The 27,601-nt window shown below is 41.4% G+C and overlaps 1 protein-coding gene across 1 annotated transcript; it reads left to right on the top strand.

Moving 5' to 3' along the window:
* Positions 1-693: 693 nt before the first annotated feature.
* LOC121561311 lies at positions 694-21,576 on the top strand. Its single transcript, XM_045219929.1, has 13 exons — positions 694-754; positions 1,566-1,630; positions 2,110-2,258; positions 2,486-2,614; positions 2,761-2,872; positions 3,051-3,117; positions 3,216-3,262; positions 6,487-6,668; positions 6,810-6,923; positions 14,831-15,117; positions 15,321-15,419; positions 20,834-20,915; positions 21,319-21,576. The coding sequence occupies exons 2-13, from the start codon at positions 1,582-1,584 to the stop codon at positions 21,328-21,330; spliced, it is 1,329 nt and encodes a 442-aa protein (XP_045075864.1). The 5' UTR covers positions 694-754; positions 1,566-1,581; the 3' UTR covers positions 21,331-21,576.
* The last annotated feature ends 6,025 nt before the right edge of the window (positions 21,577-27,601 follow it).

Below are 27,601 nucleotides of genomic sequence, written 5' to 3'. Positions count from 1 at the left end.
ATGTGATTCTAGTCTACTGATAGTGAGAACTAGCAGGTTGTTGATGTGATTCTAGTCTACTGATAGTGGGCGGGGCTGAGGATGACATGGGCTGGTCGCTGCTCTGCAGTTCCTTATACTTTCCTCATCTCTTCCAATAACCTCACTTCATCTCATCTCACTCCTCCGCAACAGTGACTAATCCAAGCCAGAAACAGGTAGAAAAGAGCATATCCTCTGAGCAACTACTACTACTGCTACTACTACTACTACTACTACTACTACTACTACTACTACTACTACTACTGCTACTACTACTACTACCACTACTACTACTACTACTACTACTACTACTACTACACCACTACACCACTACTACTACTACTACTACTACTACTACTACTACTACTACTACTACTACTACTACTACTACTACTACTACTACTACTACTACTACACCACTACAACTACTACTACTACTACTACTACTACTACTACTACTACTACTACTACTACTAATAATAATACTACTACTACTACTACTACTACACCACTACACCACTACTACTACTACTACTACTACTACTACTACTACTACTACACCACTACACCACTACTACTACTACTACTACTACTACTACTACTACTACTACTACTACTACTACTACTACTACTACTACTACTACTACCACTACTACTACTACTACTACTACTACTACTACTACTACTACTACTACTACTACTACTACTGTCACTGTGTTACTAGCCATCTCAGGTACGCTCAACATTCTCTGATTTATCAGCGTACAGGTAATGTACTACGTTACAGATGTAACTGCTCTGTTTTCACTTTAGTACATGCTATGTTATGTCATGTTAAGTTATGTAAGTTAAAAGTAAAGTTGTGCTATGTTATGTCATGTTATGTTATATTTTGTTAACTTAACTTACATTATGTCATGTCATGTGATGTCATGTCATGTGATGTCATTTTAAACTAAGTTATGTTAAAGGGATACTGGGAGATTCTAGCGCAATGACTGGAAGTCTACAGGTACATTAGCAATGCGACCGTACCTGTCGACGTCAAGTCACTTACCTGTAGCCTTCCAGTCATTGCGCTAATGCTAGTTAGCATTGGCTGGTGAAACAACCACTACCTTCCTTCACACTGCACACAGAGACATACAAATGGTATCCACGACTTCCGCAATCTTAGGTCGTCCAATTGAATGATTGAACATTGGCTAATAGGAATGATGGAAGAGGCAGTCGGATGCTCACAAGGCACCCCGACCTACGTCCACGATATCTCCGTCTCTTCTTTCGTTTTTTACTTAACACTTAAAAAATATATAGATTTTTAAAAAATGCATTGTTGGTTAAGGGCTTGTAAGTAAGCATTTCACTGTAATGTGTACACCTGTTGTATTCGGCGCATGTGGCAAATAACATTTGATTTGATTTGATTTGAACTGACTCTGGGAAGAAGGATGCCAGAATCTCGCAGTATCCCTTTAACACTATTAAAAGTTATTAAAGGTGAAGTTGTGTTGTTATGATATGTACTGTCATGGTTATCTCAGCAGATCGGTTGGCAGGATGTCTCTGCTGCTTTGTTGTGCAGTGATGGCTCTGCACCTCGTAAAAGGTCAATATGAAACTTGAAACCAAACTGTGTGTGTGAACAGTTTAACTGTTAAACTGATTAAATAACAGCCTCTGTGTTCTGTTAGACAGGTAACTCTTTATCCACAATATAGCAGGGGGTGTAAAGCCATAACACATACGTTTTCCCAGCAGCAGACTATGATTGATAATGTCAAACGCCGCACTGAAGTCTAACAAAACAGCCCCCACAATCTTTTTACCATCAATTTCTCTCAGCCAATCATCAGTCATTTGCGTAAGTGCCGTGCATGTTGAATGTCCTTCTCTGTAAGCGTGCTGAAAGTCTGTTGTCCATTTGTTTACTGTAAAATAGCATTGTATCTGGGGAAAACACCATTCTAAATGCTATAGAATATTTGAGGTGCTATTTGATCTAGCATAGTTTGCACTTTTGGGATTATTCCATTGATTGCTTCCAATGTACCGGTTAAACTAAGTGTGTTGTTGTTGTTGTTCCAGGGGTGGATGATGCCTCGGGGGTGGTGAACACCACAGACCAGGAGGTGGTGGGGGTGGAGCCCCAGTCACCATGCCCAGCCGGATGGCATCAGAATGGGCATCGCTGCTTCTCCTTCTACCCCGTCTGGGCCACCTGGTCCACAGCAGAGGTAACACTTGTAATAGGGAGAGACAGAGAAACTAAAGGCCAACTTGTAGTAGAGTTGGTTAGGCATTGATTTAGGGCAATTCCATGGTAATAGAATGATGCTAAAATCAGGCGCACATTTAATTCAGGAAATGTCATTTTCTAGCTTGCGTTGATCTTAGCTCCCTGAGGTAATGCCGGGGCTTTAGCTCAGCGTTCTAACACACTGTTCTCTGACTGTCCCTCCAGTCGTACTGCTCCCAGCACGGAGGGAATCTAGTGTCGGTTCACAGCCCGGGTCAACAGGTGTTTGTCCAGGACCTGGTCAGGAGACACACAGACCAGCCGGTCTGGATGGGAGGCTACGACGCAGCTCAGGTACACTGGGTTAATCAGTCAGTCAGTCAAATGTTTAGTAATGTCTACAGGTTACACAGGTAAAAGCTCAACATACTTTTGGTTTAAAAACAAAAAGAAGTGGTTTCAATCCATTCATCAATCAATCAATGTTTTCCTGTGATTAGGAGGGGATGTGGCTGTGGAGTGACGGCTCAGCTGTTGACCATTTTTACTGGGAGGAGGATGAGCCCAGTAACTCTGGACAGGGGGAGAACTGTATGGAGCTACACACTGGAGGTGCACACATACACACACACACACACACACTCTCTCTCTCTCTCTCTCTCTCTCTCTCTCTCTCTCTCTCTCTCTCTCTCTCTCTCTCTCTCTCTCTCTCTCTCTCTCTCTCTCTCTCTCTCTCTCTCTCTCGACATTGAAATAATTGAAGTGTTGTTGGTTGTTGCCTTAGCAACAGCTGGGCAGGGATGGAATGACGTGTCCTGTGGAGAGCTGAGGTTCTACGTGTGTTCGATGGAGACAAGGTAGCGGGATAATACTGTCTTGTACCTGGCCACGTTTTTGCAGAGACCACATTAACAGTAAATTACATTCATGTCTTTTTTTTTTCATGTTCTTTTAGATCTGGTTTAGCAGCATTAGCAAGTCAGAAGCAAGCACACGAGAGAGGTAGGTGTGTCTAGGACCATTGCTATTCATTGTAAAGCTATCAGCTATTTTGACCACTTTCCCCAGCAGCTTCGGCAAAAACGTGGAGCACTCTGCCATAAAGATGACAGCTGTCTGATGTTTAATGGCACTTGAGAACGCTACGCCATTCAAACTTTTAAATGTGTAGACAGGTCTGAAATTGTTTTTAAACTGTTAAGCTTTTCATCCTCCTAGAAAACCTCATCCACTTTAATGGGATATCTTCAACATTCTAAAGATGCCATTATTTAAATCTCCCATGTTAAAAACTGACTTCCAACGTTCTATTCACTGTAAACAATGTGACTTTTGACAGCAATCAGCTATCAGCTATTTTGACCACTTTCCCCAGCAGCTTCGGCAAAAACGTAGAGCATATTTTTTAGTCCACTTCTCTGCTATTCAAACCTAACATCAGAACACAGAAATAACTTCTACCAATCAAACTATACAGCTGTTTTGGTAACTGCATCAGCTACTTTAATGTAGCTATCTTCCCACTGTTGAAGTAAGTGCCATATAACGTTTAGAATGTTCTAATTATAACACTGAGGAAGCATGTCAGACTGATTATACCACACAGCTCACTCTAACCCACTAACCTTACCCTCTATAACAACCCCCACGCTAGCCACGCTACGATAGCGACCCCACTTACTATAGCTAACCCATGACCTACCTATCTAAAATAGCCTGGGCTATTTACTACTACTACTACAACAACCCACTGACGGCTACCATCAACTAGTTTTACAACGGTCACTCCCTCTACTAAACCAGCCTACAAAATGTAACACTAACAAACTTCTAAACTACTTCCACTAGGTGCACCATCATAGTTCTTCCCCAAATAATATCCTAAAAACTTTATATAATCGAACCTCTCTGTAATGAAAATGGATGGTCCTCCCTTCAGCAAAATATATTTTCCCTGATCGCTTGAAAAAAACAAACAGAGGTAAGCTATTTAACCACCTAGAGTCGATTGATGCACCGATGCGTCAATCTAAGTTACATAACAAAACAATTCCCATCAAACGCTCTGGCTTTCCTAAAGCATTCTGTTCATCAGCAAGCTGACCAGACTGTTCTAGATAGTGGGAGAGCCTGTTATTTAGAATGCAGGAATACAATTTACATACAGTGCTAATGGTACTAATCCCTCTATAGTTCAGTGTGATTTTAGGGTCCTTTTTTGGAGGATTTTGGGATAGGCTTGATTATGGATTTGTACTATACAAATAATGCCAATCTCAAAACAAGCCTGGAAGAGTTCAAATAGTATTTGGAATAGTTTTGGGGAAATGAAGACATATTTCACAATCCTTGATGCAAAAAATAAATGTATTGTTCCGATATCATTACAACAGACGTTACCAGTCAAAAGTTTGGACACACCTCCTCATTCAAGGGTTTTTCTTTATTTTTACTATTTTCTATATTGTAGATTAATAGTGAAGACATCAAAACTATGAAATAACACATATGGAATAATGTAGTAACCAAAAAAGTGTTAAACAAATCAAAATATATTTTATATTTGAGATTCTTCAAATAGCCACCCTTTGCCTTGATGACAGCTTTGCACACTCTTGGCATTCTCTCAACCAGCTTCATGAGGAATGCTTTTCCAACAGTCCTGAAGGAGTTCCCAAATATGCTGAGCACTTGTTGGCTGCTTTTCCTTCACTCTGCGGTCCGACTCATCCCAAACCATCTCAATTGGGTTGAGGTCGGGTGATTGTGGAGGCCAGGTCATCTGATGCAGCACTCCATCACTCTCCTTCTTGGTCAAATAGCCCTTAGACAGAGAATGCCAAGAGTGTGCAAAGCTGTCATCAAGGCAAAGGGTGGCTACTTTAAAGAATCTCAAATTTAAAATATGATTAATATTTGTTTAACAATTTTTGGGTTACTATATGTGTTATTTCATAGTTTTGATATCTTCACTTATTCTACAATGTAGACTTCTCTTTGCTTATTTGAGCTGTTCTTGCCATAATATGGACTTTGTCTTTTACTAAATAGGGCTATCTTCTGTATACCAACCCTACCTTGTCACAACACAACTGATTGGTTCAAACGCATTAAGAAGGAAATAAATTCCACAAATTAACTTTTAACAAGGCACACCTGTTAATTGAAATGCATTCCAGGTGACTACCTCATGAAGCTGGTTGAGAGAATACCAAGAGTGTGCAAAGCTGTCATCAAGGCAAAGGGTGGCTACTTTAAAGAATTTCAAATTTAAAATATATTTTGATTTGTTTAACACTTTTTTGGTTACTGAATGATTCCATATGTGTTATTTCATAGTTTTGATGTCTTCACTATTGTTCTACAATGTAGAAAATAGTTTAGAAAAAGAAAAACCCTTGAATGAGTAGGTTTGTCCAAGCTTGTGACTGGTTCTGTAGGTGTACTGTAATCAAATGAAACAAATTAAATGAATGAAAGAAACATAATGTTTAGCAGGCGCTAGTTTGCATCAAGCCTGTCTGGAGCATTTTGCCATAGGTTCTCATCGACATCACAGTAAATGTCTTCATTGTTCATGCACCTGGGGAAAAACCTTTTTGGCATGTCAAATCCAAGCCTGACATAGTTCTGGATTGATGTCATTGCATGCCTCATCCATGGCCTGAAGGTGGGCGGTATGCTCATGGGGATGGCGATCATACATCTTCCACCTGTATTGTAATCATGTATTGTATTGCGCTAATATATTGTAGTGTCTTGTGTGGCTCAATTAGTATTAGAGCATGGCACTAGCAACACCAGAGTTGTGGGTCTGATTCCCGCTGGGGTCACATTCGAAAATGTGTAGACTCACTGCTGTGACTTGGGATAAAAACTCCTGCTACATAAAAGGTATATTAGGGTAATAGTAAAATGTATTTTAACAAATGAGAAGAGAATCATATCGAAAGAAATGTGAGCGTTGCACTGTGAAAAACAATTACTTCATATTGCAATGTGAAACATGTATTTTCTAGATGAAACACTGATTAAGTTTGGGTGTAAAAGTGACTGTATGACTTTGTGTGTTGTAATAGTCAATAGAAAATGTGTTTAGAGTTTTGAAACGGCTGCCTTTTTGATTATCTGTTTTGAGTTTTGTACTAAGAGTTGCTAAAATGTAACACATACTTGTGAAAACTGCACCAAAGCAAATTTTTTATTTATTTTTTCCTCCCCCCCAGAACTGGTTGAAGAGGTGAGTATTTATGACGTCCTGTGGGAGACCAGTGAGAGAGTAGCAGATGAGACCCTCTACTCAGCCTTCCTCAGAGGGATGTATTCCAGACGTCTGCCTGCCCGCTGCTACGCTGACTTCTGCCACCAGGAGGTGCTATACCTGGACAGAGTCATCACCATGCTGCAGGTGAAAGGAAAATACATTCAATAAAACGAATACCGTAAAGTTTTACTTTCTATGACTGTGATACGTGGTTGTCGTCCCTAGCTATCTTAAGATAAGTTGCTCTGGATAACAGTGTCTGCTAAATGTGTGTGTGAGTGCCAGGTGCTGATCAGAACAGTCCAGGGTCCCCCAGACATCATGCTGTTTCTCCAGACAACACATCAACTCTACCAGGAGTCTCTGATGGAGGCCCAGAACCAAACTCCACCACACCTGGTAAGAAGCACTTATAACAATCACCCTTAATATACAATTTAAGATATATCTTAATATAAAATGTAAGGTATATCTTAATATACAATGTAAGAGGACGTATAGCAAGAAAAAACAACTGGAATGTAGTAGGTGATTTATCAATTAATCATTTAATAATCAATTAACCTTCCATTAACCTTTTCAATGAACCAGTAACCTTATTGAACCCTTTTTTTGTTTTGGTTAAATTCAAATTCTATTACTCAAGTTTTAGTGTATTTAGACCCAAAACAGAATCAATAGTTTCAAGTTTCTGCTTTCTTTCCCCTTTTTTGATTCCCTTTAGTTCATTCAGTTCACGTCATAGTCTTTTATCATTACAACAATATTCCCTTTAGTTCATTCAGTTCACGTCATAGTCTTTTATCATTACAACAATATTCCCTTTAGTTCATTCAGTTCAGTTCATAGTCTTTTATCATTACAACAATATTCCCTTTAGTTCATTCAGTTCAGTTCATAGTCTTTTATCATTACAACAATATTCCCTTTAGTTCATTCAGTTCAGTTCATAGTCTTTTAGCATTACAATAATATTCCCTTTAGTTCATTCAGTTCAGTTCATAGTCTTTTAGCATTACAATAATATTCCCTTTAGTTCATTCAGTTCAGTTCACAGTCTTTTAGCATTCAAATAATATTTCCCTAAATTGGCTTTTAGTGTGTCTATAGCTTGGTTTACATCCAATTGGCGACAGATTTTCATGTCAATATTCTAAAATCTTCATAAAAACAATATGCCATTTCAGAGTTTCCTTAAGGAAAATCTGGCACCGGACAACATGACAGGGAAGATTTTAATTTACTGGGCATTTGAGAAATGTTACGGACATCCATATGCATTCAGATCCAACCTGGCGCAGCCAGCGCAATCAATAAACCAGGGATGTTGGCCAAATTAGCCACATTTACGTGCCCTTAAAAACAGCCTATAACAAATAACAAAAACACTATTCCTTTATAGCCTTTATATTTTTGAGGGGGTTTTAGGCTACTTTCCTAAAACAATAATTGTCCACCTCACGGTTCAGCTGTCAGAGATTTGAGCACTAAACATATCAGGGCATTGCATGTATAGGGCTATGGGCTTAGGTGTCCACTGTATGATATTCATATTTTAATTAATATAAACAGTACCAGTCAAAAGTTTGGACACACCTACTCATTCAAGGGTTTTTCTTTATTTTTTACTATTTTCTACATTGTAGAATAATAGTGAAGACATCAAAACTATGAAATAACACATATGGAATCATGTAGTAACCAAAAAAGTGTTAAACAAATCAAAATATATGTTATATTTGAGATTCTTCAAAGTAGCCACCCTTTGCCTTGATGATAGCTTTGCACACTCTTGGCATTCTCTCAACCAGCTTCACCTGGAATGCTTTTCCCACAGTCTTGAAGGAGTTCCTGCATATGCTGAGCACTTGTTGGCTGCTTTTCCTTCACTCTGAGTTCCAACTCATCCCAAACCATCTCAATTGGGTTGAGGTCGGGTGATTGTGGAGGCCAGGTCATCTGATGCAGCATTCCATCACTCTCCTTCTTGGTCAAATAGCCCTTACACAGCCTGGAGGTGTGTTGGGTCATTGTCCTGTTGAAAAACAAATGATAGCCCCACTAAGCGCAAACCAGATGGGATGGCATATCACTGCAGAATGCTGTGGTAGCCATGCTGGTTAAATGTGCCTTGAATTCTAAGTAAATCACAGACAGTGTCACCAGCAAAGCACCCCCACACATCACACCTCCTCCATGCTTCACGGTGGGAACCACACATGCAGAGATCAAAGACATGGCGGTTGGAACCAAAAATCTCACATTTGGACTGATTTCCACCGGTCTAATGTCCATTGCTCGTGTTTCTTGGCCCAAGCAAGTCTCTTCTTATTATTGGTGTCCTTTAGTAGTGGCTTCTTTTTTTTGGGGGGGGGGGTTATCTAAAATGGTTAAGATTAGGGTTAGGGGAAGGGTTAGCTAACATGCTAAGTAGTTGCAAAGTAGCAATAAATTAGTAAGTAGTTGAAAAGTTGCTAATTAGCTAAAATGCTAAAGTTGTCCGCGATGAGATTCAAACTCGCAACCTTTGGGTTTCTAGACGTTCGCATTATACGCCCATCCATCCACCCCGACCAACTACCCTACTTTCATTTTTTGCCATAAGTAACCATCCTTCTTATGTAACCATACCAAATGTAACATATACTAATTTGAGTGTCCCGGATTTACGTCTAGTCTGTGAGACCAGGCTGTCCACACGACTGAGAATTTAGGCAATGGTTGGTTTGGCTTTTATATGAGGTCCCAAATTGTAGAATAAAAGGCCTAGAATTTGCAATGTCCAGTAAATGATGTGGAAGACAGACAAATAAAGAGGCCACCACAGTGTTTGTGCTATTGTGTGTGTGCAAGATCTTAGATTTCAAAACCTCAGCAGAGGAGAACAATAGCTGCTTGCAAATCAAGGTAGGTCAGAGTACGTTAAACAGGAAAATCTCCTCATGTTTGCTAAATTAAACACACGGAAACGTTAAACAGGAAAAGTTCCTGGCATTTGACTGAATACAGCACCTTGAAGGAATGCCTGCTGTTATTTGATCTGAAGTCAGTCAGCCTAATGTACAACGCAAGATTAAGATTACGATCACATTATTGGTCAATTGCACAAAATGTCCAACCGAAATGTGACTTCCGCTTTTAACCCAACACCTCTGAAAGACACACATACAAACACATACATATACAGGTGTGTATGTAATGTACAACGCCAGCCTAATGTAAAACATAAATAATGTACAACAGACATCCAACCTACATTCCTAAGTCTTGTAGCTAGATTTGTAAGAATATGATTTTAAGAATCATTTTCTTTTGTATCCAGCAGCAAAAGCAACAAATACAGTACAGCAGCAAAGCTCCCTAAAAGGTGCTATCTAGAACCTAAAAGGGTTATTCGGCTGTCCCCATGGGAGAACCCCTTGAAGACCCTTTTTGGTTCCAGGCAGAACCCCACTGGGCTCCATGCAGAACCCTTTCCCCAGAGGGTTCTACATGGAAACCAAAAGAGTTCCACCTGAAACCAAAAAAGGCTCCACATTGATCTGGTACTCCCTGTATATAGCTCCACATTGATCTGGTACTGGTACTCCCTGTATATAGCTCCACATTGATCTGGTACTGGTACTTCCTGTATATAGCTCCACATTGATCTGGTACTCCCTGTATATAGCTCCACATTGATCTGGTAATTCCTGTATATAGCTCCACATTGATCTGGTACTGGTACTCCCTGTATATAGCTCCACATTGATCTGGTACTGGTACTCCCTGTATATAGCTCCACATTGATCTGGTACTGGTGCTCCCTGTATATAGCTCCACATTGATCTGGTACTGGTACTCCCTGTATATAGCTCCACAGTGATCTGCTACTCCCTGTATATAGCTCCACATTGATCTGGTACTCCCTGTATATAGCTCCACATTGATCTGGTACTGGTACTCCCTGTATATAGCTCCACATTGATCTGGTACTGGTACTTCCTATATATAGCTCCACATTGATTTGGTACTCCCTGTATATAGCTCCACATTGATCTGGTACTGGTACTCCCTGTATATAGCTCCACATTGATCTGGTACTGATACTTCCTGTATATAGCTCCACATTGATCTGGTACTGGTACTTCCTGTATATAGCTCCACATTGATCTGGTACTGGTACTCCCTATATATAGCTCCACAGTGATCTGGTACTCCCTGTATATAGCTCCACATTGATCTGGTACTCCCTGTATATAGCTCCACATTGATCTGGTACTGGTACTCCCTGTATATAGCTCCACAGTGATCTGGTACTCCCTGTATATAGCTCCACATTGATCTGGTACTGGTACTCCCTGTATATAGCTCCACATTGATCTGGTACTGGTACTTCCTGTATATAGCTCCACATTGATCTGGTACTGGTACTTCCTATATATAGCTCAACATTGATCTGGTACTCCCTGTATATAGCTCCACATTGATCTGGAACTGGTACTCCCTGTATATAGCTCCACATTGATCTGGTACTGGTACTCCCTGTATATAGCTCCACATTGATCTGGTACTTCCTGTATATAGCTCCACAGTGATCTGGTACTCCCAGTATATAGCTCCACATTGATCTGGTACTCCCTGTATATAGCTCCACATTGATCTGGTACTGGTACTCCCTGTATATAGCTCCACATTGATCTGGTACTGGTACTTCCTATATATAGCTCCACATTGATCTGGTACTGGTACTTCCTGTATATAGCTCCACATTGATATGGTACTGGTACTCCCTGTATATAGCTCCACCTTGATCTGGTACTGGTACTCCCTGTATATGGATCCACATTGATCTGGTACTGGTACTCCCTGTATATAGCTCCATATTGATCTGGTACTCCCTGTATATAGCTCCACATTGATCTGGTACTTCCTGTATATAGCTCCACATTGATCTGGTACTCCCTGTATATAGCTCCACATTGATCTGGTACTGGTACTCCCTGTATATAGCTCCACATTGATCTGGTACTGGTACTCCCTGTATATAGCTCCACATTGATCTGGGATTGGTACTCCCTGTATATAGCTCCACATTGATCTGGTACTCTCTGTATATAGCTCCATATTGATCTGGTACTGGTACTCCCTGTATATAGCTCCACATTGATCTGGTACTCCCTGTATATAGCTCCACATTGATCTGGTAATCCTGTATATAACTCCACATTGATCTGGTACTCCCTGTATATAGTTCCACATTGATCTGGTACTGGTACTCCCTGTATATAGCGCCACATTGATCTGGTACTCCCTGTATATAGCTCCACATTCATCTGGTACTCCCTGTATATAGCTCCACATTGATCTGGAACTCCCTGTATATAGCTCCACATTGATCTGGTACTGGTACTCCCTGTATATAGCTCCACATTGATCTGATACTGGTACTTCCTGTATATAGCTCCACATTGATCTGGTACTGGTACTCCCTGTATATAGCTCCACATTGATCTGGTACTGGTACTTCCCATATATAGCTCCACATTGATCTGGTACTGGTATTCCCTGTATATAGCTCCACATTGATCTGGTACTGGTATTCCCTGTATATAGCTCCACATTGATCTGGTACTGGTACTTCCTATATATAGCTCCACATTGATCTGATACTGGTACTTCCTGTATATAGCTCCACATTGATCTGGTACTGGTACTCCCTGTATATAGCTCCACATTGATCTGGTACTGGTACTCCCTGTATATAGCTCCACAGTGATCTGGTACTTCCTGTATATAGCTCCACATTGATCTGGTACTGGTACTCCCTGTATATAGCTCCACATTGATCTGGTGCTGGTACTCCCTGTATATAGCTCCACATTGATCTGGTACTGGTATTCCCTGTATATAGCTCCACATTGATCTGGTACTGGTACTCCCTGTATATAGCTCCACATTGATCTGGTACTTCCTGTATATAGCTCCACATTGATCTGGTACTGGTACTCCCTGTATATAGCTCCACATTGATCTGGTACTGGTACTCCCTGTATATAGCTCCACATTGATCTGGTACTGGTACTTCCTATATATAGCTCAACATTGATCTGGTACTCCCTGTATATAGCTCCACATTGATCTGGTACTGGTACTCCCTGTATATAGCTCCACATTGATCTGGTACTGGTACTCCCTGTATATAGCTCCACATTGATCTGGTACTGGTACTTCCTATATATAACTCCACATTGATCTGGTACTGGCACTTCCTGTATATAGCTCCACATTGATCTGGTACTGGTACTCCCTGTATATAGCTCCACATTGATCTGGTACTGGTACTCCCTGTATATGGATCCACATTGATCTGGTACTGGTACTCCCTGTATATAGCTCCACATTGATCTGGTACTCCCTGTATATAGCTCCACATTGATCTGGTACTTCCTGTATATAGCTCCACATTGATCTGGTACTCCCTGTATATAGCTCCACATTGATCTGGTACTGGTACTCCCTATATATAGCTCCACATTGATCTGGTACTGGTACTCCCTGTATATAGCTCCACATTGATCTGGGATTGGTACTCCCTGTATATAGCTCCACATTGATCTGGTACTCTCTGTATATAGCTCCACATTGATCTGGTACTGGTACTCCCTGTATATAGCTCCACATTGATCTGGTACTCCCTGTATATAGCTCCACATTGATCTGGTAATCCCTGTATATAGCTCCACATTGATGTGGTACTCCCTGTACATAGTTCCACATTGATCTGGTACTGGTACTCCCTGTATATAGCGCCACATTGATCTGGTACTCCCTGTATATAGCTCCACATTGATCTGGTACTCCCTGTACATAGCTCCAAATTGATCTGGAACTCCCTGTATATAGCTCCACATTGATCTGGTACTGGTACTCCCTGTATATAGCTCCACATTGATCTGATACTGGTACTTCCTGTATATAGCTCCACATTGATCTGGTGCTGGTACTCCCTGTATATAGCTCCACATTGATCTGGTACTGGTACTCCCTGTATATAGCTCCACATTGATCTGGTACTCCCTGTATATAGCTCCACATCGATCTGGTACTCCCTGTATATAGCTCCACATTGATCTGGTACTCCCTGTATATAGCTCCACATTGATCTGGTACTCCCTATATATAGCTCCACATTGATCTGGTACTCCCTGTATATAGCTCCACATTGATCTGGTACTGGTACTCCCTGTATATAGCTCCACATTGATCTGGTACTGGTACTCCCTGTATATAGCTCCACATTGATCTGGTACTCCCTGTATATAGCTCCACATTGATCTGGTACTCCCTGTATATAGCTCCACATTGATCTGGTACTCCCTATATATAGCTCCACATTGATCTGGTACTCCCTGTATATAGCTCCATATTGATCTGGTACTCCCTGTATATAGCTCCACATTGATCTGGTACTCCCTGTATATAGCTCCACATTGATCTGGTACTGGTACTCCCTGTATATAGCTCCACATTGATCTGGTACTGGTACTCCCTGTATATAGCTCCACATTGATCTGGTCCTGGTATTCCCTGTATATAGCTCCACATTGATCTGTTACTGGTACTCCCTATATATTATTATATATAGCTCCACATTCGTCCGGGTTTGGCCGGTGTAGGCCGTCATTGTAAGTAAGAATTTGTTCTTAACTGACTTGCCTAGTTAAATAAAGGTTCAATAAAAAACATTGATCTGATAGTCCCTATATATAGCTCCATTCTTGTGTACATTATTTTATTCCTTTTGTTACTTTTATTTGTATTATTATTTTAAAACTCTGCATTGTTGGGAAGGGCTCGTAAGCAAGCATTTCATGGTAAAGTCTACACCAGTTGTATTCAGCGCATATGACAAATAAAATGTAATTTGATTTTCCTCCTCCTCCTCCTCTTCCTCCTCTATCTCCATCTCCTCCTCTTCCTCCTCCATCTCCTCTATCTCCTCCATCTCCTTCTCCTCCTCCATCTCCTACTCCTCCTCCATCTCCTCCTCCTCCATCTCTTACTCCTCCTCCATCTCCTACTCCTCCTCCATCTCCTTCATCTCCATCTCCTCCTCTTCCTCCTCCATCTCCTCCTCCTCCTCCTCCTCCTCCTCCATCTCCTCCTCTACCTCCTCCTCCTCATCCTCCTCTTCCTCCTCCTCCTCCTCCTCCATCTCCTCCTCTATCTCGTCCTCTTCCTCCTCCTCCTCCTCCTCCTCTATCTCGTCCTCCATCTCTTTCTCCTCCATCTCTTCCTCCTCCTCCTCCTCCTCCTGCCTACAGAACCTGTCCTCCATCCAGCCCTCTGCAGCCGTGCGTCAGTACCTCCAGAGCTTTCATGACATTGTGCATGAGGAGCCCATCTACTGGCTGGTGTCTCTGCTGCCCAGAGCCCTGCTCAGACCTTACCTGGCACAGCACCTGCCCCTGGGAGAGAGGACCAGACCAGGCCCCAGCCCCTGCCTCTACCCAAGGCTAAACCTCTTCCCCTGCCCCTGCTACCAGTGGGGGGGAGAGGACATGAAGTCAGACCAGAGGAACCAGAAGGACAAGTCAGGGTCATATTACAGGTATCTTGAGGATATTATAATGTATTACAACTGATACAATATAATGTATACTGATTGATATTGATGATGTAATGTATGCTGATTGATATTGATGACATTGATTGCCTATGGAGGTTTATAGCGTCTCAACTCCACATTGTTGTGTTTAATCTAGTGTGGTAATATTGTGGAGGGACACTTTTCTAACCTGTCTCTCTCTCCAGGCCTCTACTGGAGAAGTACCAGGATGTGATAGACGTCTATAAGGCTGTCAACATCTTCAGAGTCCAGATGATCAACGAGAAGGCTCTCTTCACCTCCAGGTAAAGTTAGCCTAACTTAGGTCTGCAGTTAGCCTAACTTAGGTATGCAGTTAGCCTGGTCCTGCTATTTAAGTCAACAGTTAGCCTGGTCCTGCTATTTAAGTCTACAGTTAGCCAGGTCCTGCTAACTAAGTCTACAGGCTTTAGCCTGGTCCTGCTATTTAAGTCTACAGTTAGCCAGGTCCTGCTAACTAAGTCTACAGTTAGCCTGGTCCTGCTATTTAAGTCTACAGTTAGCCTGGTCCTGCTATTTAAGTCTACAGTTAGCCAGGTCCTGCTAACTAAGTCTACAGTTAGCCTGGTCCTGCTAACTAAGTCTACAGTTAGCCTGGTCCTGTTATCTTAGTATACAGTTAGCCAGGTCCTGCTAACTACTGTAAGTCTACAGTTAGCCTGGTCCTGCTATCCAAGTCTTGCCAGGTCTCCCTCGCAAAACAGACTGTCAACCCTACGGGATCTTCTTAGCCTGGGTACCAGTCTACTTTGTGATAACATTCTACTCCTTGCCACTAATTGTCATGCGAAATACAGTGGGGGAAAAAAGTATTTAGTCAGCCACCAATTGTGCAAGTTCTCCCACTTAAAAAGATGAGAGAGGCCTGTAATTTTCATCATAGGTCAACTGTCAACTATGACAGACAAAATGAGAAAAAAAAATCCAGAGAATCACATTGTAGGATTTCTTATGAATTTATTTGCAAATTATGGTGGAAAATAAGTATTTGGTCAATAACAAAAGTTTCTCAATACTTTGTTATATACCCTTTGTTGGCAATGACACAGGTCAAACGTTTTCTGTAAGTCTTCACAAGGTTTTCACACACTGTTGCTGGTATTTTGGCCCATTCCTCCCCAGCCACGTTTCATCTTCAATGCCCTTGCTGATGGAAGGAGGTTTTCACTCAAAATCTCACGATACATGGCCCCATTCATTCTTTCCTTTACACGGATCAGTCGTCCTGGTCCCTTTGCAGAAAAACAGCCCCAAAGCATGATGTTTCCACCCCCATGCTTCACAGTAGGTATGGTGTTCTTTGGATGCAACTCAGCATTCTTTGTCCTCCAAACACGACGAGTTGAGTTTTTACCAAAAAGTTCTATTTTGGTTTCATCTGACCATATGACATTCTCCCAATCCTCTTCTGGATCATCCAAATGCACTCTAGCAAACTTCAGACGGGCCTGGACATGTACTGGCTTAAGCAGGGGGACACGTCTGGCACTGCAGGATTTGAGTCCCTGGCGGCGTAGTGTGTTACTGATGGTAAGCTTTGTTACTTTGGTCCCAGCTCTCTGCAGGTCATTCACTAGGTCCCCCCGTGTAGTTCTGGGATTTTTGCTCACCGTTCTTGTGATCATTTTGACCCCACGGGGTGAGATCTTGCGTGGAGCCCCAGATCGAGGGAGATTATCAGTGGTCTTATCTTCCATTTCCTAATAATTGCTCCCACAGTTGATTTCTTCAAACCAAGCTGCTTACCTATTGCAGATTCAGTCTTCCCAGCCTGGTGCAGGTCTACAATTTTGTTTCTGGTGTCCTTTGACAGCTCTTTGGTCTTGGCCATAGTGGAGTTTGGAGTGTGACTGTTTGAGGTTGTGGACAGGTGTCTTTTATACTGATAACAAGTTCAAACAGGTGCCATTAATACAGGTAACGAGTGGAGGAGCCTCTTAAAGAAGAAGTTACAGGTCTGTGAGAGCCAGAAATCTTGCTTGTTTGTAGGTGACCAAATACTTATTTTCCACCATAATTTGCAAATAAATGTATAAAAAATCCTACAATGTGATTTTCTGGAGAAAAAAAATTCTCAATTTGTCTGTCATAGTTGACGTGTACCTATGATGAAAATTACTGGCCTCTTTCATCTTTTTAAGTTGGAGAACTTGCACAATTGGTGGCTGACTAAATACTTATTTTCCCCAATGTATAACTTGGCATATGACACGGAGTACAGGAAGTGGAATCCCAACTAGCGCATTTGGTTTGTTGAAAGTTGTGGGAACTTACATTTTTGATTTACCATTGGTTCTGGGGACGAAGCCATGACTTTACTGACCGGTAAAATTGAAGGTTATTTAAACGTTCTGAGAACGGAAGTGAAAACCTTGCCTGTTCTGGTAACGTTAAGTTTTAGGTTGAAGGTAGGTTCTGAGAACATCTTACTATGGTTCCCTGAAAGTTTTCCTGGGAGGTTTTATTAACGCTCTGAGAACAGAAATTATAGGTTATTTGAAGTATTTTTAACAACTTCCTTAAAACGTTCACTGAATGTTTCAGTAAGACTTGTAATAACACTGTTAGCTTATTTGGGGTGAACTTTTTTTAAACTCCAAGCACAGATAGGACCAAGGGCGCAACTTTGGTTTTAGAAGTGGGGGGGACATAAGCTGGCGGGGGATCTGGGGTCCTCCCTCTGATTGATTGGGTGGAAATCCAGGAAATTAAACAATCTAATATTACCCTTTTGGAGTCACTTTTATTGTAAATATGTTTCTAAACACTTCTACATGAATGTGGATGCTACCATGATTATGGATAATCCTGAATTAATTGTGAATAATGATGAGTGAGAAAGTTATAGCCGCACAAATATCATAACCCCCTCAAAAATGCTAACCTACCCTGTTATTGTAACGGTGAGAGGTTAGCATGTCTTGGGGGTATGATATTTGTGAGTCTGTAACTTTCTCACTCATCATTATTCACGATTCATTCAGGATTATCCTTAATCATGGTAGCATCGACATTCATGTAGAAGTGGCTGATTTTCTTTTGATTTTCCCATGATGTCAAGCAAAGAGGCACTGAGTTTGAAGGTAGGCCTTGAAATACATCCACATGTACACCTCCAAGTGACTCGTATGATGTCAATTAGCCTATCAGAAGCTTCTAAAGCCATGACATCATTTTCTGGAATTTTCCAAGCTGTTTAAAGGCACAGTCAACTTAGTGTATGCAAACCAATGACCCACTGGAATTGTGATACAGTGAATTATAAATGAAATAATCTATTTGTAAACAATTGTTGGAAAAATTATTTGTGTCATGCACAAAGTAGATGTCCTAACCGACTTGCCAAAACTTTAGTTTGTAAACAAGACATTTGTGGAGTGGTTGAAAAATGAGTTGTAATGACTCCAACCTAAGTGTATGTAAACTTCCGACTTCAACTGTACTCTGGTCAGATGAGACTAAAATTTAGGAAATGGATGGATGGATGGCGCTAAATACAGGGAAATTCTTGAGGGAAACCTGTCTTCCAGAGATTTTAGACTGTGACGGAGGTTCACCTTCCAGCAGGACAATGACCCTAAGCATACTGCTAAAGCAACACTCGAGTGGTTTAAGGGGAAATATTTAAATGTCTTGGAATGGCCTAGTCAAAGGTCAGACCTCAATCCAATTGAGAATCTGTGGTATGACTTAAAGATTGCTGTACACCAGCGGAACCCATCCAACTTGAAGGAACTGGAGCAGTTTTGCCTTGAAGAATGGGCAAAAATCCCAGTGGCTAGATGTGCCAAGCTTATAGAGACATACCCCAAGAGACTTGCAGCTGTAATTGCTGCAAAAGGTGGCTCTAAAAGTATTGACTTTGGGGGGGTGAATAGTTATGCATGCTCAAGTTCAGTTTTTTTGTCTTATTTTTTGTTTGTTTCACAAATAAATATATTTTGCATCTTCAAAGTGGTAGGCATGTTGTGTAAATCAAATGATACAAACCCCCCCCCAAAATCCATTTTAATTCCAGTTTGTAAGGCAACAAAATAGGAAAAATGCCAAGGGGGGTGAATACTTTTGCAAGCCACTGTACATAACTTGACATTTCTGCAATCCATTGTGACATTGTGGGAGGATAACCAACATTCCAATTAATGGCAATGCATTTCTTAGCCACTATAAATGCTAGGTAACACAGATTCTTCTGATAACAGTCTCCAGTATTAACATTTCCAAGCAAACAAAAACAGGGAGAAGGGAGAATCTGTAGACATGCTGAGATAAAAGAACATACTCTTTGCCAGAATTCAGCCAGCCTTCACAAGATCAGAACGTATGCAAATATGTCCCCTTTTGTGTTTTACACCTCCATTAGAGAAATGACATTTCTGAGTGCATGAAATTCACTTTCATTGGCATATAGTACGTTCTATGGATGGTCTTAAACTGCAGTCATTATAGTACGTTCTATGGATGGTCTTAAACTGCAGTAATTTATGTCTGAGATTATATGAACATGACTGGGCATTCAAACATATCTGTGTCCATTCATCATCACCAATAGTGTCTCCCAGGTCTTCCTCACATTTTTGTTTTACATGTTTGTGTCATCGGGAAAAGCCTCTATCAACCCAGTCTGAAAATCAACTTTAGAGGTTTGTCAGACTGCCTTAAAATAGTTTCAGTCTTTGAAGCTTGTGGATGGTCCAGTGTTTGCTGTACAAACAGAATAGTGTTGCATCCTCAGTGCAGTCACAGACTGGTCTTCCCTGGATCCTTAGTGCAGTCACAGAATGGTCTTCCCTGGATCCTAAGTGCAGTCACAGACTGGTCTTCCCTGGATCCTCAGTGCAGTCACAGAATGGTCTTCCCTGGATCCTCAGTGCAGTCACAGACTGGTCTTCCCTGGATCCTCAGTGCAGTCACAGACTGGTCTTCCCTGGTTGCCTTACCCTGCTGAAACACCTGTCACCATCTGATCCTGCTCAGATGAGGCAAGACAAATAATTAAGGGAATAACAGAATAACGTTATACAGTTGGGAAAAAAAAGTATTTAGTCAGCCACCACTTGTGCAAGGTATCCCACTTAAAAAGATGAGAGAGGCCTGTAATTTTCATCAAAGGTACACGTCAACTATGACAGACAAAATGAGAAAAAAAAATCCAGAAAATCACATTGTAGGATTTTTAATTTTTAAAACAGGTCTGGATTTCAGGCTAGGATCTTAAATAAAAGTCACGCTAAAACACTACAGTAGAACACAGGTATAACATTAACCAGGTGATCTCTGTGATGTTCATCTCTGTATTAATGTTAAATGTCTCTGGGATGTTCATCTCTGTATTAATGTTAAATGTCTCTGTGATGTTCATCTCTGTATTAATGTTAAATGTCTCTGTGATGTTCATCTCTGTATTCATGTTAAATGTCTCTGTGATGTTCATCTCTGTATTAATGTTAAATGTCTCTGTGATGTTCATCTCTGTATTAATGTTAAATGTCTCTGTGATGTTCATCTCTGTATTCATGTTAAATGTCTCTGTGATGTTCATCTCTGTATTAATAGCTGACAGTGTCATATGTAATGTTGTCTCCGGCAGGAGCATCCTAATACTTTTAAATATCAAATAAATTCAATAAATCAATCTATATCTGATGTGATCTAATCCATCTGTGTAATATTATCCTAGTTGGTTTCCCACTGGTGACGAGGAGGAAGTGGAGGACCAACCCATCCTTGTGTGGTCTGTGGAGTCTGGATCTGACGTTAGGGTGAGTGACATATTTTATTTATGTTTATCTAAAAAATATTTATCTTACTTGTATTGAAATCAGTTGAGGATTGTGCCCATGATTGATATTGTGACTGTTTTTTTACATTTATTTTCTAACACACTGGCCCATTATTTTCTTTGAGGCCCCAAACCCCCCCCCCCCCCCACCAAAAAAAAAAGGTTTTTCTGTTCAAAAAACCAAATTTAGACCGGCCCACTGATCTTAAAGATGGGACCAGCCCATCCGGCCCCGAGCTGTCCTAAGGCCAGTCAGTTTCTGGTTAACAGTGACTCTATGGGGACAGCTACGTCAGGAGAGTCTTACAGATAAGGTGTGTTGTCTTTCATTGGTCGTGTTTGTCCTGTCCCCTAAATCTGTTTGTTTCTGTCGCCCCCTCTAGGTGAAGCTGTAGCAGTGCAGCTGTATAATGCAGGAAGCTGTGTGGGTGTGGCTGTGTGATTTCACGCTGGGCTGGACTGTTCCTCTTGTCAGACATATTCCAATATTCCACTTTTATGTTTGAAACTTCCCCCCAACAACTACTGTTTAAACTGTATTAATGCAATAACTCAATGAATGCACAAATCTAATAATTGTCAACAAAGGGGCTAAAATGAAATAAAAAATGTTTAGGTAATAAAAACATAGAATGAAACAACTGCGTGAACTGTAAAACTGTATTTATTTTTATGGATATTGCAATATGAATATTAGACAACCAATCACATTGCTGTGCGCTACCACAATTTGAAGAATTGCTCTGGCTAGCCAATAAACAGACTGTATTCCCACCAAGAATTGACCAATCAGAAAAAGCTAGGGTTGCCCCACTGGCAGTGGGCTAGTATTTGAATGCTCCATTGTATAAACCATTCCATGTTTCCTGTGTGCATATTTCATATTCATGTTGGGTCCACTGATTTCAAACAATTAGAGTACAGTTGTCCTTGTCACTTCGTCCTCAAATTCTGTGTCTTTAATTATTTCCTGGATTTATTTAATTTAACATTACGGTTTCGATGTAAAACTGATCTTAAATTAATAGATTAAACTATTTCTCTTTGGGATGAGTGGATTGACAAAAATAGGTTTTTATGTCAGAATTTATGGTATGGATGACGATGACAGTTTTACATGGTGAGGAGCTAGGATAGTCAGAAGTCAGATGGCTTTCTCCTGTCAGATTTTCACGGTAAGAAATAAAAGATTCCAGGCTAAATACAGCAACTCATGTCTGGATTCGATACCGGGTCGGTGTTTGTGAGTGTGTCATTTGTGGTAGAAAATGAGCCCCCGAATTGGCTACAATTATTAATTCTTGGTAGCGCAACCTCAACTGATGTCCAAACGTGTGCATGCATTCATGCGTGTTTTTTAAACTGGTCCTGGTTACCTTCAGACGAGTCCCGTGATACTTGTGGGGGTCGTAGGGCAAAACGGAGAACACCATGTTCCTGAGAGTCTCCCCTTTCAATAGTTTGATTTTCGGTACGTCTCAATGTCTGACAAACACCGCTCTAGCTCTGCCACCTTTCACCGCAGATACGGAAGTGCGAAATAGGCAGATGTGGTGGATTGAGACAGATACCTCTACCTTCAACTGATGGATTTTGAGGTTAATTATTTTATGTAATTTAGATTGATGCACCGGTGCTTCAATTGACTCTAGGGGGTTAATCAAATTACCCTACAATAATAGTGCTTATTATTTGGTAAGGCTTCCGGCAGCCTTAAATTACAGCCAGGTTGTCAGGATGGGTAATGTACTATAAAAGTACAAGGAAATACCCCTTAAGATACACTTCATTTTAACTAGCTAAATTCTGTGAAACACCTATAAATTACATCGCACTCGTTGGTGTAGTAGTGGGTTTATCCTCCCACTTGGATGGCAAGGAGGTTCAGGTTGTCATAATGGGAAACATACACATTAATGATAAGTAATTTTGTTATAATAATCTGGGATGACACCTGTATGGTAGACCCAGTCAATGAGGTTGACCTATGCAGTGGCTTGCGAAGGTATTCACCCCCCTTGGCATTTTTCCTATTTTGTTGCCTTACAACCTGGAATTAAAAATAGATTTCTTTTGGGGGGGGTTGGTATCATTTGATTTACACAACATGCCTACCACTTTGAAGATGCAAAACATTTTTTATTGTGAAACAAACAAGAAATAAGACAAATAAACAGAAAACTTGAGCGTGCATAACTATTCACCCCCCCCCCAAAAAGTCAATACTTTGTAGAGCCACCTTTTGCAGTAATTACAGCTACAAGTCTCTTGGGGTATGTCTCTATAAGCTTGGCACATCTAGCCACTGGGATTTTTGCCCATTCTTCAAGGCAAAACTGCTCCAGCTCCTTCAAGTTGGATGGGTTCCGCTGGTGTACAGCAATCTTTAAGTCATACCACAGATTCTCAATTGGATTCCAAGACATTTAAATGTTTCCCCTTAAACCACTCAAGTGTTGCTTTAGCAGTATGCTTAGGGTCATTGTCCTGCTGGAAGGTGAACATCCGTCCCAGTCGCAAATCTCTGGAAGACTGAAACAGGTTTCCCTCAGGAATTTCCCTGTTTTTAGCGCCATCCATCATTCCTTCAATTCTGACCAGTTTCCCAGTCCCTGCTGATGAAATACATCCCCACAGCATGATGCTGCCACCACCATGCTTCACTGTGGGGATGGTGTTCTCAGGGTGATGAGAGGTGTTGGGTTTGCACCAGACATAGCGTTTTCCTTGATGGCCAAAAAGCTCAATTTTAGTCTTATCTGACCAGAGTACCTTCTTCCATATGTTTGGGGAGTCTCCCACATGCCTTTTGGTGAACACCAAACGTATTTGCTTATTTTTTTCTTTAAGCAATGGCTTTTTTCTGGCCACTCTTCCGTAAAGCCAAGCTCTGTGGAGTGTACGGCTTAAAGTGGTCCTATGGACAGATACTCCAATCTCCACTGTGGAGCTTTGCAGCTCCTTCAGGGTTATCTTTGGTCTCTTTGTTGCCTCTCTGATTAATGCCCTCCTTGCCTGGTCCGTGAGTTTAGGTGGGCGGCCCTCTCTTGGCAGGTTTGTTGTGGTGCCATATTCTTCCCATTTTATTATAATGGATTTAATGGTGCTCTGTGGGATGTTCAACCTTTCTGATATGTTTTTTATAACCCAACCCTGATCTGTACTTCTCCACAACTTCCCTGACCTGTTTGGAAAGCTCCTTGGTCTTCATGGTGCCGCTTGATTGGTGGTGCCCCTTGTTTAGTGGTGTTGCAGACTCTGGGGCCTTTCAGAACAGGTGTATATATACACTGAGATCATGTGACACTTAGATTGCACACAGGTGGACTTTATTTAACTAATTATGCGACTTCTGAAGGTAATTGGTTGCACCAGATCTTATTTAGGGGCTTCATAGCAAAGGGGGTGAATACATATGCACGCACCACTTTTCCGTTATTTATTTTGTAGAATTTTTTTGAAACAAGTTATTTTTTTTATTTCACTTCACCAATTTTGAGTATTTTGTGTATGTCCATTAAATGAAATCCAAATAAAAATCCATTTAAATTGCAGGTTGTAATGCAACAAAATAGCAAAAACGCAAAGGGGGATGAATACTTTTGCAAGGCACTGTATACCATAAGGACCCTTTATTAATGTCCTCATTACATGTAGTGCAACAAGGCCACTCATGGTCTGGAAAGTTCTAAACTTTTGATAGATTGAAACATATTGAAATAACCATGGTCACAACCATAAACTGTCAACTCCATCTGCCTGATAGAATGTTCATTTTGGTTCTAATATGTTCCGTTTAAATAGGTTTTAGAGTCATAAAGCAACTGAGGAGAAACTATAATGAAGCCCTTTTGTGGGGAAAAACTAACTTTGATTGGCTGGGCCTGGCTCCCAAGTGGGTGGGCATGGCTCCCAAGTGGGTGGGCCTGGCTCCCCAGTGGGCGGGTCTGGTTCCCCAGTGGGCGGGTCTGGTTCCCCAGTGGGCGGGCCTGGCTCCCCAGTGGTGTGCCCTTGCCCAGTGATGTGAAATCCATAGATTAGGGCCTAATTAATTTATATCAATTGAATGATTTCCTTCTATGAACTTTAACTCAGTAAAATCTTTGAAATTGTTGCATGTCGTTTATTTTAGTTCAGAATACATCCAATTTAAAAGGTTTATTGTACTCCACTGCTACAGTCTAGCTCCGCCCTCAACTTCCGGACATGTCTACGTGCTGCTGTGCAGACAAGGGAAAAAATCCCCCTGTGATGCTTGATCAGACCCATCAACAGGGTAACATCATGATCAGACCCATCAACAGAGGTAACATCATGATCAGACCCATCAACAGAGGTAACATCATGATCAGACCCATCAACAGAGGTAACATCATGATCAGACCCATCAACAGAGGTATCATCATGATCCATCAACAGAGGTAATATCATGATCAGACCCATCAACAGAGGTAACATCATGATCCATCAACAGAGGTATCATCATGATCCATCAACAGAGGTATCATCATGATCCATCAACAGAGGTAACATCATGATCAGACCCATCAACAGAGGTAACATCATGATCCATCAACAGAGGTAACATCATGATCAGACTCATCAACAGAGGTAACATCATGATCAGACCCATCAACAGAGGTAACATCATGATCAGACCTATCAACAGAGGTAACATCATGATCAGACCTATCAACAGAGGTAACATCATGATCAGACCCATCAACAGAGGTAACATCATGATCAGACCTATCAACAGAGGTAACATCATGATCAGACCCATTAACAGAGGTAACATCATGATCCACCAACAGAGGTAACATCATGATCAGATCCATCAACAGAGGTAACAACATGATCAGACCCATCAACAGAGGTAACATCATGATCCATCAACAGAGGTAACATCATGATCAGACCCATCAACAGAGGTAACATCATGATCAGACCCATCAACAGAGGTAACATCATGATCAGACCCATCAACAGAGGTAACGTCATGATCAGATCCATCAACAGAGGTAACATCATGATCCATCAACAGAGGTAACATCATGATCAGACCCATCAACAGAGGTAACATCATGATCAGACCCATCAACAGAGGTAACATCATGATCAGACCCATCAACAGAGGTAACATCATGATCAGACCCATCAACAGAGGTAACATCATGATCAGACCCATCAACAGAGGTAACATCATGATCAGACCCATCAACAGAGGTAACATCATGATCAAACCCATCAACAGAGGTAACATCATGATCAGACCCATCAACAGAGGTAACATCATGATCAGATCCATCAACAGAGGTAACATTGGCGCTCGTTGCAAAACGGTGGTTTCTCAGCTCTCTTATCGGTCTCTGAGCCGTTGTGTTCCGCCCTCATTGCTCCGCCCTCAACTTCTGGACTTGTATCCGTGCTGTTGTGTTTGTTGCTGCTTGGCTATCTGCCAAACTTTTGGGGTTTTACTTTTAATACATTTACTAACAAACTTTTTTACCCCGGACGCTTTATCTGGACATGGTTCTACAGGACCCTTTATCTGGACATGGTTCTACAGGACCCTTTATCTGGACATGGTTCTACAGGACCCTTTATCTGGACATGGTTCTACAGGACCCTTTATCTGGATATGGTTCTACAGGACCTCCACCAGCCGAAAAAGCTAAGTAGTAACATGAACAGTATGCCATCACTATCACCTTATGGTGAGGATAGCCGTGTTGCAAGCACAGCTTCAGATGCAATCGTTAGGCATGGGCAATTTAAGTGTAGGAAAGGATGAAACAGTGTCTGTCCCACCAGGAAGTACAGATAGTAGTATAAATCCCCCCGCACAGTACCCGCAGACAGACAATTTTCTCAAGGCTTCTGGAAAGAAATGCTGTCGGCATGCTCAACCGGTGTCGCTCATTCAGCCGACAGAAACTTTCAACCAGTTCTCCCCATTAAGCAACGAGTCGGGGTCAGAGGCCGAGCCTTTTCAGGTCTCTTCTCCACTCATTACGGGGTCTGAGCCGCTGAAGCCTCCCACCATTAGCTCTGACAAATTGAAAACCCTAGTCATTGGCGATTCCATTACCCGCAATATTAGACTTAAAAAGAATCATCCAGCGATCATATACTGTTTACCAGGGGGCAGGGCTACTGACGTAAAGGCTAATCTGAAGATGGTGCTGGCTAAGGGTAAAACTGGCGAGTGTAGAGAGTATAGGGATATTGTTATCAACGTCAGCACTAACGATGTTAGGATGAAACAGTCAGAGGTCACCAAGAGCAACATAGCTTCAGCGTGTAAATTAGCCAGAAAGATGTGTTGGCATCGAGTAATTGTCTCTGGCCCCCTCCCAGTTATGGCGAGTGATGAGTTCTACAGCAGAGTCTCACAACTCAATCGCTGGTTGAAAACTGTTTTCTGCCCCTCCCAAAAGATAGAATTAGTAGATAATTGGCCCTCTTTCTGGGACTCCACCCACAAACAGGACCAATCCTGGCCTGCTGAGTAGTGACGGACTCCATCCTGGAGGGGTGCTACAGGACAAATCCTGGCCTGCTGAGGAGTGATGGACTCCATCCTAGCTGGAGGGGTGCTCTCATCTTATCTATGAACATAGACAGGGCTCTAACTCCTCTAGCTCCACAATGAGACAGGGTGAA

The sequence above is a fragment of the Coregonus clupeaformis genome, unplaced genomic scaffold, assembly GCF_020615455.1.
Source record: "Coregonus clupeaformis isolate EN_2021a unplaced genomic scaffold, ASM2061545v1 scaf2906, whole genome shotgun sequence".
In the NCBI taxonomy this organism is placed as follows: domain Eukaryota; kingdom Metazoa; phylum Chordata; class Actinopteri; order Salmoniformes; family Salmonidae; genus Coregonus; species Coregonus clupeaformis.
This window is presented reverse-complemented; position numbering and strand designations above follow the sequence as displayed.

Coding starts and splice junctions, on each gene's coding strand:
- LOC121561311 (XM_045219929.1), top strand. CDS start 1,582: ATGTCTCTGCTGCTTTGTTGTGCAGTGATGGCTCTGCACCTCGTAAAA. Junction 2,615..2,760: donor GAGGCTACGACGCAGCTCAG/GTACACTGGGTT, acceptor TCCTGTGATTAG/GAGGGGATGTGGCTGTGGAG. Junction 2,873..3,050: donor TATGGAGCTACACACTGGAG/GTGCACACATAC, acceptor CCTTAGCAACAG/CTGGGCAGGGATGGAATGAC.